We start from the raw sequence: 13,247 nt of genomic DNA, 5'->3' as shown, positions 1-13,247 counted from the left end.
CAAAAAGCCTTTACAGTACATGCTTTTAACAGACAGTGTAATTCACATCGTTGGACACAATTGTGGTCAACCTTAAAATCCTCAAGGCATGTATTGATGTTATCCACAACTGAGCAGTAAATGACAGCAGTAAGGGATGATGTATCGGCAAGGCTCTGAAGCCTTTAAAATCAATTGAGATTTATTTATGTACAATTTGTGGTTGCAATTATTCTATTGTATGTACACTGAAAATATAAATATTTATTATCAATATTATTATTATCAAAAAAACATTTGATAGTCCCAAAAGTCTGTTACTGCAAGCCTTTCAATCAACACTGTTTTTGCACACGTTGTCTATGATTCATAAATACAACCACTAGAGGGCCCCTTTGCTCCTTCTCTCACTCTGCCTCTTTCAGATTTGCCTTAAGTGGACAATGCTCCATCCATATAAATCAAATAACAAATAACATTTAACAGAAATATATTTCAAAAATAAATACTGTCATCATTTCGCTCCAGATTCCCCTTTGTGAAGGCCAACCAAATGTTTTATCAGTTTTATTTTTTGGTGTTCATTGAATTATTATAAATGCAACAAACTTCATGTTTGGGACAATATCCTTGCAATGACCACTTGACAAATGGCTTCACAGGTGTGTCTGAGAGGTATACAAGCTTTCTGTATCCAGTCTTGAGTCAATACTTTTTGCCTTTGAGGCGTGTTATTAGTGTGTCAAGAAGGGCCAGAGTTGTGCCTGTTAAAGTCAAGGAAGCCATTATGAGGCTGAGAAAATAGTTAAGCCAAAGCCAAACCTGTCAGGGTTTCCCAACTCATTTTCCAGGCAGTACCAGTACCGTTTTTTTCTGGCTCACACCTGCAGATTGCTGCCTTGGTTAATTGGTATCCAGGTGCAGTCTAATTACCAGACCAAGTATCTATTATTGGTAGGTGGGCTCTACTCTATTTAAGGCTCATTGTCCCTCTGCTCTGTGTTGCATTTCGCTTCAGATACCGAGCCAGCTAGAGGTAGCCTGATTTTTCTTTATATAGTTAAAGGCATGTTGCCCTGTATTCAGGTAGCCATATCAGTTTTTCTTCTATATTCTCTTTCACCTATTAAGTCAAAATAGACCCTCTTGTACCAGGTTTTCATTACGGTTTCAGTTGAAGTTTTGCCAGGGAGTTTTCTGTTTTCCTTTTCTCCTCTAGTGGTTCCCCTAGATTATATTAGGGAGACCCCTAGATTATATTAGTGGTTGTCACACTGTGGGTAACTTTAGGATTCCCTTCTGCTCCCTTACAAAACCTTAGGCTTCTGAAAATCATGTGTATTAGAGGGAAGGCAAGAGCAAAGTGTGGAAGCCAAAAGTAACTGCCCAAGATCCAAAGCACCCCGCCTCATCTGTGGTGGTGGGGGTTTTATGGCTGCCCTAAAATTTGTGGGCTATGTACAAAAAGTGCTGTCTAAATGGCAAAACCAAAAATGCCCTTAAATAGGTGAGTGTGCACTTTAAGCAGTCTATTTACCACCGTGATGTGGAGATCACCACAGCACATGCTGTACAAGCTACAGTAAACACATCTTCTGTCTCATGCTGTCCTTCTCCCACACCACATTGTCTGTGCCCCACATGTAACAGAATGCTTTCAGTGGCTTTGTGTCTCTCTTACAAACACATTAGCTTGCTCTGCCGAGATGTGGATGGGTATTTTTGTCTCGTACTAGACGCCTAAGGTTAAGGAGCTTGCTGAAAGTGATCTGATCACCGTGTTATACAACAAGTTAATGGGAAAAGCCAATGGGATAAACCCTACAAACTACTGAAAGATATGCGCTAAAACCTTAAAGTTAAAGTGTCGCCCACCTATGGGCTATTCACTAAGACACTGAGCAGTATCATCCTGTAGAGTTTATGATCCTGGAAAACCATAGGGTATGCAAGTTTTGTCCTTAAAGTCAGTTTAGACCCAGTACAAAAACTAGGTCATGTGAGGTAACTGTGTAAGCAGCTGCTTTATTGGATCAGTTAGGTCCTGATTAACAATGAAAGCCAGCAGAACCGGGGGTTCCCCAGGGCCAGAGTTGGGGACCCCTCCTGTACAGCATACAGTGCATGCTAGCATCCTATATGATATGCAGTTGGGACAAGCTCATGTTTCCAGTACTGACAGGCTGAATGCCTCACAGTATATCAATAAAGTTGATAAAAAGATACCACATGGATACAGTACCACAGTACTAAGTAGTAGTAAGATCTATGCATTAATGTATTTTAAATCTTTAATGCGCAGGTGTTCTTCTGTTGCATTCGACTGACGTTCTTGTTCTTCCCAATTACATTTGCAGCTTTCCTCAATAAATCCTTTCCTATAGACCAGGGGTCGGCAACCCTGGTCCTGGAGAGCCGCAGGGTGTGCTGGCTTTCGTCTCCACCTTAAAATAAGCAACCGATTCAGACCCAAGAAACCAGGTGAGGTGAGTTAACTGTGCAATCAACGGCTTTCATTGATCAATTAATGCCAAGTAACAACGAAAGCCAGCACACCCTGCGGCTCTCCAGGACCAGGGTTGCCGACCCCTGCTATAGACTAATGCGTAGGCAATAAAAAAAAGTTAATTTTCCCTTTTATGTTATAGCTGTTCCAGGTATGAGAAGAACACAAACAGTATCAAGGCGTCCTCACCAGTGAACACAGGAAGGTATTTAGTCACATGTATAAGATTACTTACAGAAAAATATTGGCTGGAAGAACAGGTAAAGTTAGAAATCTTACACAATCAAAATGAAGTGCAGATGTGTGAAACATCTGCAATGAACATGCTCCGTTACCACTTTATTAGGTAGACCTGCACACCTCAATGCAAAAAAACAAAACATGCAGTCAATTGATTTAGTTCTTGTTCAGACCAAACATAAAAATTGAGGAGAAATGTGAAGAATTACCAGACTAGTTCAACCTCACAGGAAGGACAGTAACTCAAGTAACCATGCGTTACAATAGTAGTATACAGAACTGCTGAAGTCATGCAGGGAGATCAGGAAATTGAGTTCGAACCGTCAAAATCGGGGAGCACTTCGGCTTGGACAGAGCACTGGATAGGGTTTATGAAAAGAAATGGCTCATAACTTTAAGGAAAATTCAGAATCTGTTCCATTTCCACAATGGGCCAGGGAATGCCAAGCTACTAGCCTCTGAGTTGATCCTAAGATGTACCAGAGCACGATGCCATAAACACCAAGTGCACTACGTCATGAGTACCCTGCTGTACCTTCTACACGCTGTCAACATGATCATGTTGTACCTTCCCGTCTTGTATCATGAACGAACATTTTTATAGCTTCTGAATATCATATAAAGACCCTGCAGTAACATTCTGTCATAAAGTGACCCTGCCCTGCCAGACAGAAAGTAAAACAGCAAAGGACACTGGGAATTAATCAGAGGGGAGAGTTTATTGCACTTAGTACAGGAAACCTAGCAGAGTTCACTGCTCCTTACCCAGGGCAAGGCTTGAACCTGGAGTTCATACAACCGCAGGTGACGCCGAGCAAACATACAAGGCATACCTCAAGCAAAGCCCCACCCTTCACTCAGAAAAAGCTGTCATTTATGGCACCTCCCAGAAATGGCACGGGGACAGATGCATCTATAAGAGGCAGAATTATCCAGAATATACAATAAACGCAGTGCAGGCATTGAGGGGAAATCTGTTTCACTTAGTCCTGAAAATGAAGGACATGTTTTGTGTAGGACAGTGAGCGAGCAGCTGCTGGTGTGAATGCACCATGCAGAGGGGAACGGTGGGGGGTGGAGCCAACCAGCATGCACTGCCCCGCCCCACAGGGGTTTAGTACAACACTACTCCAATTATACAAAATAAAATTTCCCTACGAAACACAAAGTGCTTTTATAAATTATGCTTTTACATAAGCATCCCTCCTTGGGTTCGGTTACTTGAGATCTGAAAGGAAACAGCAGAAATGAATTGTTGCAGAGTAGCACTCCCTAACTCTCAGAAAAGTGAAGCGTTCAGGATATCCGCACTGGATCTGTGTGGAGAATAGTGCAATAAAATCTCCTATTGAGCATTAACAAGCATGACTTTATCAAAGCTGACCGCTTAGGAGGTGCAGATTCGTGCCCTAGTGTAGCTGAATTTCCAAATGTTTGCAGCTTATAGAGTGGAACCTCATGCTTTGTTTTGTGTGGAGGAGGGGGGGTTCATGCGGTAACTCCGTACGATACGTCTACACGGAAAAAGCATAGCTTAATGAGCGATTCTCAGGGCCCATAAAAACGGGGCACACAATAATAACTGGAGTGAGCCAATCCAAGATAATTACAGATGCAATCAAAAGGCCCATGGACAGAACAGCCCATAAAGAGAAGGAAGTTCTGGTGGAGTGGTATAACCCACACCAAGCGTTCATTAGATATTAGCCATATTTACAGTAAATACACTTTTGTTGATCAGTTCCTCAAAGGAATATACATATAATTTGTTTTGCAAAATAAAGCCCTTTTTTTCTTTTTTTTTTTTCTTTTTTTACTTCAGTTTCATATTATTTGTCTTATTATATTCTTATATATTCTTTTCTGTAAAGAAGAATCAAAAATAACTGCTGACCAAAAAGGCAACTATAGAATAGCGCAGAATTTAGCTAAGATTCTCATATTTTATAAGCTCATTTTTTTTAAGAAAAAGAGATTGTCGGTACAGATTGTTGGCTACAGTTCATGCTGTCCACACAACAAACTGTGTCGGGCTTCCAGTGCTATAAGAACCTCCCACTGAACCGGCCTCACCCCTGTTCCCGATAGCAACAGAGACCACTCCCCTTTTCCAGCAGGAAGTAGAGCGATTGGGAGTCCAGGCTGTCAGTACCTCCTTGGTCCCAGGTGTAAAAACGAGTTGAGGAGAGGTCAGGTCTCCCTGTCTGGCAGTGGGGTTTGGGGATCTCGGGGGTGTCAGTACACATAGCCATCAGGGAACATCAGCCCCGTCAGGCAGTGCTCCCCTGCGTCAGGCAGAAAGGAGGCGCTGTGGTCATAGTGGGCGAGGGGCAGGGTGCTGTCCTCACTGGGCAGAGCGTCAGGGTCAGGCTTCATGCTGGGCTTCTGGCTGTCAGTGAGCGTCATTGAGATGACCGCCTCCGGCTCGCAGACAAACTTATAGACGTACCTCTCTCCAGCCACCTGAGAATCAGACACGGAGAAAGAGAAAGGCATCACTGTACTGAATTCTGTCTCTAAGGCCCAATAGGCATCACTTTCTACATGACGTCATAGTGACCCTGCTGCACCTTCTGTATGATATCACAGTGACCCTGTTTCACCTTCTGCATCATATCACAGTGACCCTGTTTCACCTTCTGCATGATATCACAGTAACCCTGCCGTACCTTCTGCATGATATCACAGTAACCCTGTCGTACCTTCTGCATGACATCACAGTAACCCTGCCGTACCTTCTGCATGACATCACAGTAACCCTGCCGTACCTTCTGCATGACATCACAGTAACCCTGCCGTACCTTCTGCATGATGCCCTTCTCATAGTAGTATCGCAGGGAGCGGCTCAGCTTGTCGTAGTTCATGGCTGGCCGATTCTTCTGCAGCCCCCAGCGACGGGCCACCTGAGAGACAATAAAGAATAATCAGTAACCGCCTCACACAATCACTTGGCCTCAGACGCGTTCTCGCAGATAAGGACGTCGCAAACAGCACGTCGCAAGTCTATTTGTGTGTTATTCAAGTGTTCGACAGAAACAGAAACCAGACTGACCTCCTCTGGATCAATCAGTTTGAACTCCATGCCACGGCCGGTCCAGGTGATAAAATGGCCGTTGGTAGGGTTGTCCAGCAGAGTGACCAGGAACTGCCAGAGCTGCAGAGAGGCGCGGCGCTGGAAGGGGGCGCCGTCACGGCACACGCCTGGCTCCTGTTTCACCTTCACTGTGTGGGGAGAGAGGCAGAGAGACACTCAGCACTGCACAGACACAGGGCTCAACAGCACTGTAAGCAGCAACAGTACATGGCACTGTGCTGCCCTGAGGTGGTTCATCCATTACATTACATTATACTACATTACATTATATTACATTAATGCCATTTGGTCAACGCTCTTATCCAGAGTGACAAACAGTTGATTAGACTAGGCAGGAGACGATCCTCCCCGGGAGCAATGCAGGGTTAAAGGCCCTTGAGCAAGAGCCCAACGGCTGTGCGGTTCTTATTGCGGCTACACCGGGGATCGAACCACCGACCCTACGGGTCCCAGTCATGTACCTTAACCACTACAATACAGGCCAGGCGCTCATTGCAGGCTGAACCATCTCAGAACAGGCAAGAGGAGTTTACGTGGCTGGGTTAATGCAGTGATATTGAGGTATAAACTGGATTAAAGAGGTGGGCCCAGGGCCCGGGAGCCTGAGCTGAAGAAGCAGCCCTGTGTCACACGTACCTTCTGGTTTCTCAGGAACCACACAGGCATCGTCATAGTACGAGGGAGACTCTCCGTCAAAGCCAAAACCTACAAACACAGGGTGGGGCGCAAGTCAGAGGATTGCTGGAAAACCTTTTTCCACAGAGAGAGACTGTTTCCAAAAATTGCATTAAAAAAAGAAAAACAATGAAATAAATGTCAGGTCCCTTGCATCATCCTGCCTGAGGACAGACAGCTTGAAGCCTACACAGAAAGGCTGAGTGGACTCCACCGCTGATAACACGAACATCTGTCCTCTTGAACAAGCTCAGTTTTGTATCTTAATCATCCTTTTGGCTATTCCAAATGTCAGAGTAATTACGTTTCCCCGCGATATCCAAACCCAGATGAGATCACTTGAAGTGACACATCATCCTCTCCAGCGTCACTTACGGTTGTGGCCGCTCGAGTAGAAGTGGGCGGCGCTCCCGAATGAAGATCGACAGCTGGGCACTTCTGTAAACGCAGGAGAGGGCGGGCCGTCAAGCAGTTTCACACACAACCTCAGACATTTCAGTCTCAGTGGAATACTGTACTCTTTCCTTTTTGTCTTCAGATTTTATTGCCTTTCTACCCCGTTTATTTGAAAGAAGTTTGGAGCATGGACAGCTGTAATACAGTACAGCTCATAAATCACAGCAGGCCACAAAAAGCACACTTTCCCCATACACGCAAGGTTTTTCATGGCCAATTCTTTTTTTTCTTTCTTTTCCCCCCCAGAATCTCAGTTGATGGCAGGGGTATAACTACACTTACGCAATACACTCTGATGCAACAGCAGGACTGTAGAGGCCCCCACATCTGGGACAGGAGGCTAGTAGCTATGCTAAACCCACTGCTGCTCATGCTGCCTGCCTTAGGAGGCTCCAAAGGCCTTTTCCCACCAATCAGTTCATTTATATCCCCGTGGACAAAGCTTAAACCAACCAATGCCCTACCAGCTGCCTCTGGGAAACAACCCCCATCGCTGTTTAACATGTATAAACACAATCTGTGCACATGCACACATGCCTATTCATATAAACACACACACACACACACACACACACACACACACACACACACACACACACACACACACACACACACACACACACACACACACACACACACACACACACACACACTGGGCCTTTATGCTGACGTGGGTATTTAAAGGCTGTCGAAGGCTAAGCGGATTTGATGTTACGTCACTGCTCTTTGCACAAAGACTGGAGAGAGAGAGCGAGAGTGAGAGAACGGTGCAGGTTAATCCAGTGCGTGTTTGAGTGGGAGGTATAGGGCTTCCATCACCATCTCAGTTGTTATCATTACATAATCATCATTCACTATATCAGGCATGGATGTCCTGATGTTATGCCTTATTTAAAGTGAAGTGTGAATTTCCCAAAATAGGTTTACAGCTGGCTTAGTGATAATCCTTTTTAGTACAGTTGCTATGTCATATACTGTAAGAGAAAACACTTTACTGTAGTCACACACAGTCTAGTATTTGACAAACTTCTCCTGCAGTAACATACTATTTCAAAGCACTGTGTTAAAAGGTGCTTATAAAAAATGCCAATAGCTGTTAATACCGTTTATTAAATGTGCTTATAACCCTTAAGCCTCATGTGCTCCGTTTCTTGTTTTTGGGTGAAGTTACAGAGCAACAGCACAATACAGAGCAACAGTTTATCAGACGACCTTAACATCTGCGTTTATGGGTGAGGCTTAGGGCCTGGTCACTCACCCGAGTCAAAGCTGAACTCTCGGGGCTCCTGTTTGATGGGCGGGGGGTGGAAGGCAGGGTGTGGAGGGGCCATGTTAGGGCTGTTCCGCTGGGCAGGGCAGGGCTCCAGCTGCTCCCGTTTAAACACCCTGGGGGGCACGGGCACCAGAGGTTCGGACATCTGCCGGTGATAGGCTGGTCGGCCATCTCCGGACCGGGTGTGCGGGGGTGGCTGCGCTGAGAAGGGGGAGGGGGGGTACGGCAGGCAGGGCTCTGAGAGTTGTCTGTGGAACCTGGAGATGGGCGGAGCGGGTATTCAATTCAGTCATTAATCTCACACAGCCTTTCCATCGACAACAAAAGCAATATTTGATTATAATTGTGTATGAAACCTTTTGAACTTTTGTTTTTGTTTCTATGATGTTTTGTTTTTGTATAGACTAAACCTAGTAGTGAAAGGGTTGAATATGTGAATATATTACATAAAAAGTGTAGGCGTAATAAGCTAAACCTCCAGCCTACACCTTTTCAGTCAATATTGTTATTCATTATTTCTACGCGCATTCATTATGTAAAAATTGTTGATAAGGACCGAAATAAAGAAATAACTACTACTACTACTACTACTAACAAGGGGGAAAAAATGTAGCTTTCCTGGAGGCATAGTGGAGGATGTTGTGCGGCACACTGACTGGTGTTCCAAACTAATTCAAATAAAATTCCCAAATGATCTTCATTCACAGCCAGCAACAATGCCCACTTACAACAGGCCCATCCCAGCACATGGATGATGAAAGCTTAAAACATCTCGCTGTGTGGAACAGGTTGGCGGGCAGGGCTGCTCACCTGTGAGCGTGGCCATAAGCCGCCGCCAGGTGCCCGGGGGCGGGGCAGGGCACTGCGAAGGGCGGGGTCTGGCAGTGCAGGGGGTGGGCCCTCTGGCTGTTCTCAGAGGGCAGAGCCTCGGGCTGTCTGTGGAGGGGGCGCAGCGCCATTGGCTGAGAAACAGCCGTGGGAGGGGTCTGGTCATCGAGCGGGTGCCTGCCCGTCATGTGGGACGGGCCAGGGGTCAAGACGGGTGTGGATGGCGGGGTCAGTGGCTGAAACCCAACGGCTGGCTTTGTGTCATAGGCACTGCAAAGACAGGGATGGGAATAGGTTGCAACAGGCAAAACAGGGAACGTCTTTCCTCATTGGTGCACACTGGAATGACTTAAACATTTCTATGTTTGAACTGAATGTGGCAAAATAGCGAAGCATTGTAAATAATGAATAAGTGAATTTTTCGAGTTTTGTTCCCAGACCCACCTGTAACTGTAGAGGCAGGTCTCTCCGAAGGGTGTGAGGGTCTGGTCCCGCCCACAGGGGGGCAGGTCATCGGAGGGGCTCAGCTCTCTCTTGATCTTGGTGGACGGGAGACCATGAAACACCACTGTAAATAAGAGCGTGCGCGTATTCAGACCCACTCTACAGACGGTGTTAGGTCCAGTCTTCTCACACACTACGCGAGTAACGTCTTGCTAGTCTACATCATTATGCATACAGCATACACTGCACGGATGGGCACAGCACTACCAAAGGGTTTTTATCAGAAACAGACTAGCGAACGTAGCAAAAGCTGCCTACAGGCCGATAAATCCGAACACCCACCCACACCCACACCCACACACACACACACACACACACACACACACAAACTCCCCACTCGGGTGCACCTGCACGCCAGCTCCATGAGACAAGCGAAGCCAAAAAGCTTCAACAATAAGAAAACAGTCATTCAAGGCTGGCACGCTGAACCCCAGTGACATATGGGCCATAGTGGATGCTACTGCATCTCCATGGGAAAGAGTGGCAGAGCAGGGGCTGCTCCAATCAGGGCGTTCTGTGGGCGGACCGAGTGCAGCTTATGTGCATGCGAGCGTGAGATGAGATTAGAGTCTCCTCATGTGATGCCCTCCAGGGTATTGCCAATAGGCTGAGGAAAGTCTCCAAACAAGGGAGAACGGAGCATGCATTTCTGTTCAAGCAAGTGTGTGCATGCCGGTGAGTGTTGTGAGTGAGTGCGTGCGCGTGTGTGTGTGTGTGTGTGTGTGTGTGTGTGTGTGTGTGTGTGAGAATAGAGGAGGTCTCGCATTAGAAAGGTCGATGGTTGCAGCGATAACTGATCTTCAATAAGAGGCTGTGTCAGGACAAGCCGCCTTCCCATTAGCCCTTGCAGGTAGGATCAGCAAGGGCGAGAGAAGGCTCTTCACATGCCCATAGACAGTGCCACCAGCACAGCTGTGCCACAACCTCATCTAGGGGAGTACTGTACAGTCGACTGTACAGAGCTCCAGCTGGAGAGGAAAAGGTCCATGTGACATCCTCTCAGCTAAAGTCATTCTTCAGCAAATTAGTGCTCTGGCCTGAACACAGCTGTTGATCAAATCTCTGAAATCCCACCACAGGAGCCATTTCCTCTCATGCCACTTGAAACATTCGGTCTCTCCCTCGATGGCAGATTCTGCTGACATCCTGCAGCCAGACATGCACTCATACAATCGTATAAATCCACCCCCTCCTCCGCAGCGACGGGTTGGTGGAGAACGCTAAAAGCTGGCTCACCCTGCATCCCAAACCACCCCCCGGTTTTGAATAATACATCGAAGAATCCAAGATACTCACGGTTATCCAGCTGGAAATCTGGGACAAACTGTTCATCCTCAGGTACCTGGGCTGTGGAGACCAGAGGAGAGTAAATAAGAGGAGCGTCCTAGTACAATAGTACAAGATGGTGGTACAAAATGTGTGGACAATAACAACACGGAATCGGCAGCCAGCCCACCACAATGTCACCATCTTCAGAACCCCACAGGGCAGTGTTCAACTGGTATTCAAAGCATGTAGAGATATTGGCACTTATGTGGCAGGTTTATAAGTGCTTTGCCAGGAAACAGCCTTCCTATTTCAGAAAAACTGTGGGTGGTTTTTCAGAAGGAGGACACTGAGATTGTACTTTACACATATTAAAAAGTGTGGGCTGCTTTTTTGCCTATAAATACATAATACATGGATTAAAACAAATCGTCGTCATCAGCACAGATGCTTATTTATATCGCTTTCCTTTGTACTGCCATGTTTAGAGGAAGTAAAAATAGTTCAAAAACCAGGCGCAGGTTTAACAATAGCCCAACCTCCCACTCCCCATATACTCTCTCCAGATTTAACTGAATCAAGTCATGCTTTAGTAGGAGTGTTTGTATCGTCTCCTTACCTTACCTAAAATGCTTGAAAAACATGACAAGATTGAACTCCCTTAAAGTCCCACCCCATCTCATTATTTTCAACCTTCCCACATATTTTCTCCGGTAGTGATCAGAGATAGATACCATCACAAAGTTTGGAGGATAAAAATGGAATATTCCAGATGAATGGAACGACGAGGTCGGCTATAAAAGCCCACTAAAGTCTAAACAACATGAATCTGTACAGTTAAAATCAATGCACACTCAGCGATGTCTGGAGAGCTCACCTTCTGCAATCCATACTTCCTGCAGCTGACTCAGGTCCTGGAAGAGCTCTACAGATGGGAGAATGGGAGGATAATACAAATTAGCGTAATGTATCGTTTTGATCATTACTATCATCATTATCAACTTCATGAAGTGGGAAAAACTTTTTAAATAGGTGTGATTACCCTCGGTGTCCTGAGCAAGCTCAATGTCGACAAACTTCCTTTTTCTGTCACCGATTGGTCTGCAGCACATCTCCATATGGGATTTATCCTAGAAAAAGGAGAGAAGGAGATAAGTATTGTCAAGCTCCTGCCCTCTCCCCAGACAAAATAAAAAGTTCCAGCTATACAATGTTTTGGTACAGAGTGTCGGTCCGTCAACTGTATATTTCGAAACCCGAATTTAAGGACTATAAACACAGACAGAGGGTGAGTCAACATGTCAGTGAGCCTTTTTTTAAAGACAGGAAGGGATTTACAATGGTCTTTAACACAAATCCTACCTATTGTACCTTTAAGGTTAAGCAAAACAACACTTAGAATGGCTTAAAACAGTGAGCTATTAAATACATTTGGGGTGGGAGAAGAAACATACACCAATATTTGTGGAAGGATACAAACAAAACCTACACTAACATTATACTATGCGGGAGCAGGACTAGGACCCACACAAACACTTACACTTGAGGGGGCCAAAAGGGGGACTTGTTGGTCGTAAAATCCATCCATAGTGCCTTTGCCTCTGTGCTTCCCAGAGGGGCTCTGGCTGAGCTCTGCCTGTTCTTTCTGCAGAAAGAAGAAGAGAAATGCAGCATGTGAGAGCAAATTCACACTCGCTAAGTCCAAGCCAGAAATTCATTTCATCCCACGTGGCGAGAGCTGGCTTCAAACACTACCCACAAGCCCTTTTTTGGCGTCTGGTGTCCCTTGCAAGAGTCGCACGGATGCACACATGCAGCTCGAAATGCAAACGCAGCGAGCAATTAGCTGGCAGATACAAGCCCTCGATAGGCTACGTGGCTAGCCGTCCCTACGTGCTTACACATCCAATTATAATCACAGAACAGACTGTACAGGGGCAATGTTATTATTCTTTTTATTGCCATCGGAAGTCTAGAGGATAATGCAATATAAGCAAAAGGTGCAAGAGGACTTTGATCACTTTAAAAAGCAGCACAGTAAATGGTCTTTGGGGGAAGGAAAGAGCTTGGATATGTGAACTGCAAATGCAAACAGAAGTCAAGGCTTCAACACACTACATTGCTGGAAGACAGATATTGCAATGCTTTGGTTTAGCCCTTACGGTTGGTGGTGATGCATTACAGAACATCAGTGTGCTCTCACAGACAAACAAGCATGATCCATCCAATTTCCTTTCTTTAAAAGGAATCACATGATAAAATTACTTAAATGACAACTACATTAACGAGTTGAGGGGGGGAATAAACACGAGCACTGAATCACTGACTTAAATGAGCATGCATAGTAAGAATAAAACCAGTTTAAGTGTAGCCCGTCCACTGCACTTGCACTGCAAGTTGAAAAGTCTGCCTGAAAAGTGACTAAG

At 45.5% G+C, this 13,247-nt stretch overlaps 1 protein-coding gene across 1 annotated transcript in view; it reads right to left on the bottom strand.

The window, feature by feature from the left end:
- Nucleotides 1-3,425: 3,425 nt before the first annotated feature.
- The window catches only part of LOC133117095 (ETS translocation variant 5-like), a 10,599-nt gene continuing 777 nt past the window's right edge, over nucleotides 3,426-13,247 (bottom strand). Inside the window, exons 2-13 of the mRNA XM_061227221.1 lie at nucleotides 12,362-12,466; nucleotides 11,864-11,951; nucleotides 11,699-11,746; nucleotides 10,852-10,902; nucleotides 9,496-9,619; nucleotides 9,034-9,321; nucleotides 8,209-8,480; nucleotides 6,870-6,932; nucleotides 6,456-6,524; nucleotides 5,778-5,947; nucleotides 5,527-5,628; nucleotides 3,426-5,188 (exon numbers count right to left, since the gene is read on the bottom strand). Coding sequence (XP_061083205.1) covers nucleotides 4,961-5,188; nucleotides 5,527-5,628; nucleotides 5,778-5,947; nucleotides 6,456-6,524; nucleotides 6,870-6,932; nucleotides 8,209-8,480; nucleotides 9,034-9,321; nucleotides 9,496-9,619; nucleotides 10,852-10,902; nucleotides 11,699-11,746; nucleotides 11,864-11,951; nucleotides 12,362-12,409 — 1,551 coding nt within the window. The 5' untranslated portion in view covers nucleotides 12,410-12,466 and the 3' untranslated portion in view covers nucleotides 3,426-4,960. The remainder of the gene's footprint in view (nucleotides 5,189-5,526; nucleotides 5,629-5,777; nucleotides 5,948-6,455; nucleotides 6,525-6,869; nucleotides 6,933-8,208; nucleotides 8,481-9,033; nucleotides 9,322-9,495; nucleotides 9,620-10,851; nucleotides 10,903-11,698; nucleotides 11,747-11,863; nucleotides 11,952-12,361; nucleotides 12,467-13,247) is intronic.

This window comes from Conger conger, chromosome 17 (genome assembly GCF_963514075.1).
Source record: "Conger conger chromosome 17, fConCon1.1, whole genome shotgun sequence".
Lineage (NCBI taxonomy): Eukaryota > Metazoa > Chordata > Actinopteri > Anguilliformes > Congridae > Conger > Conger conger.
The sequence above is the reverse complement of the archived record's forward strand: the minus strand, read 5'-3'. Positions and strand labels throughout refer to the sequence as shown.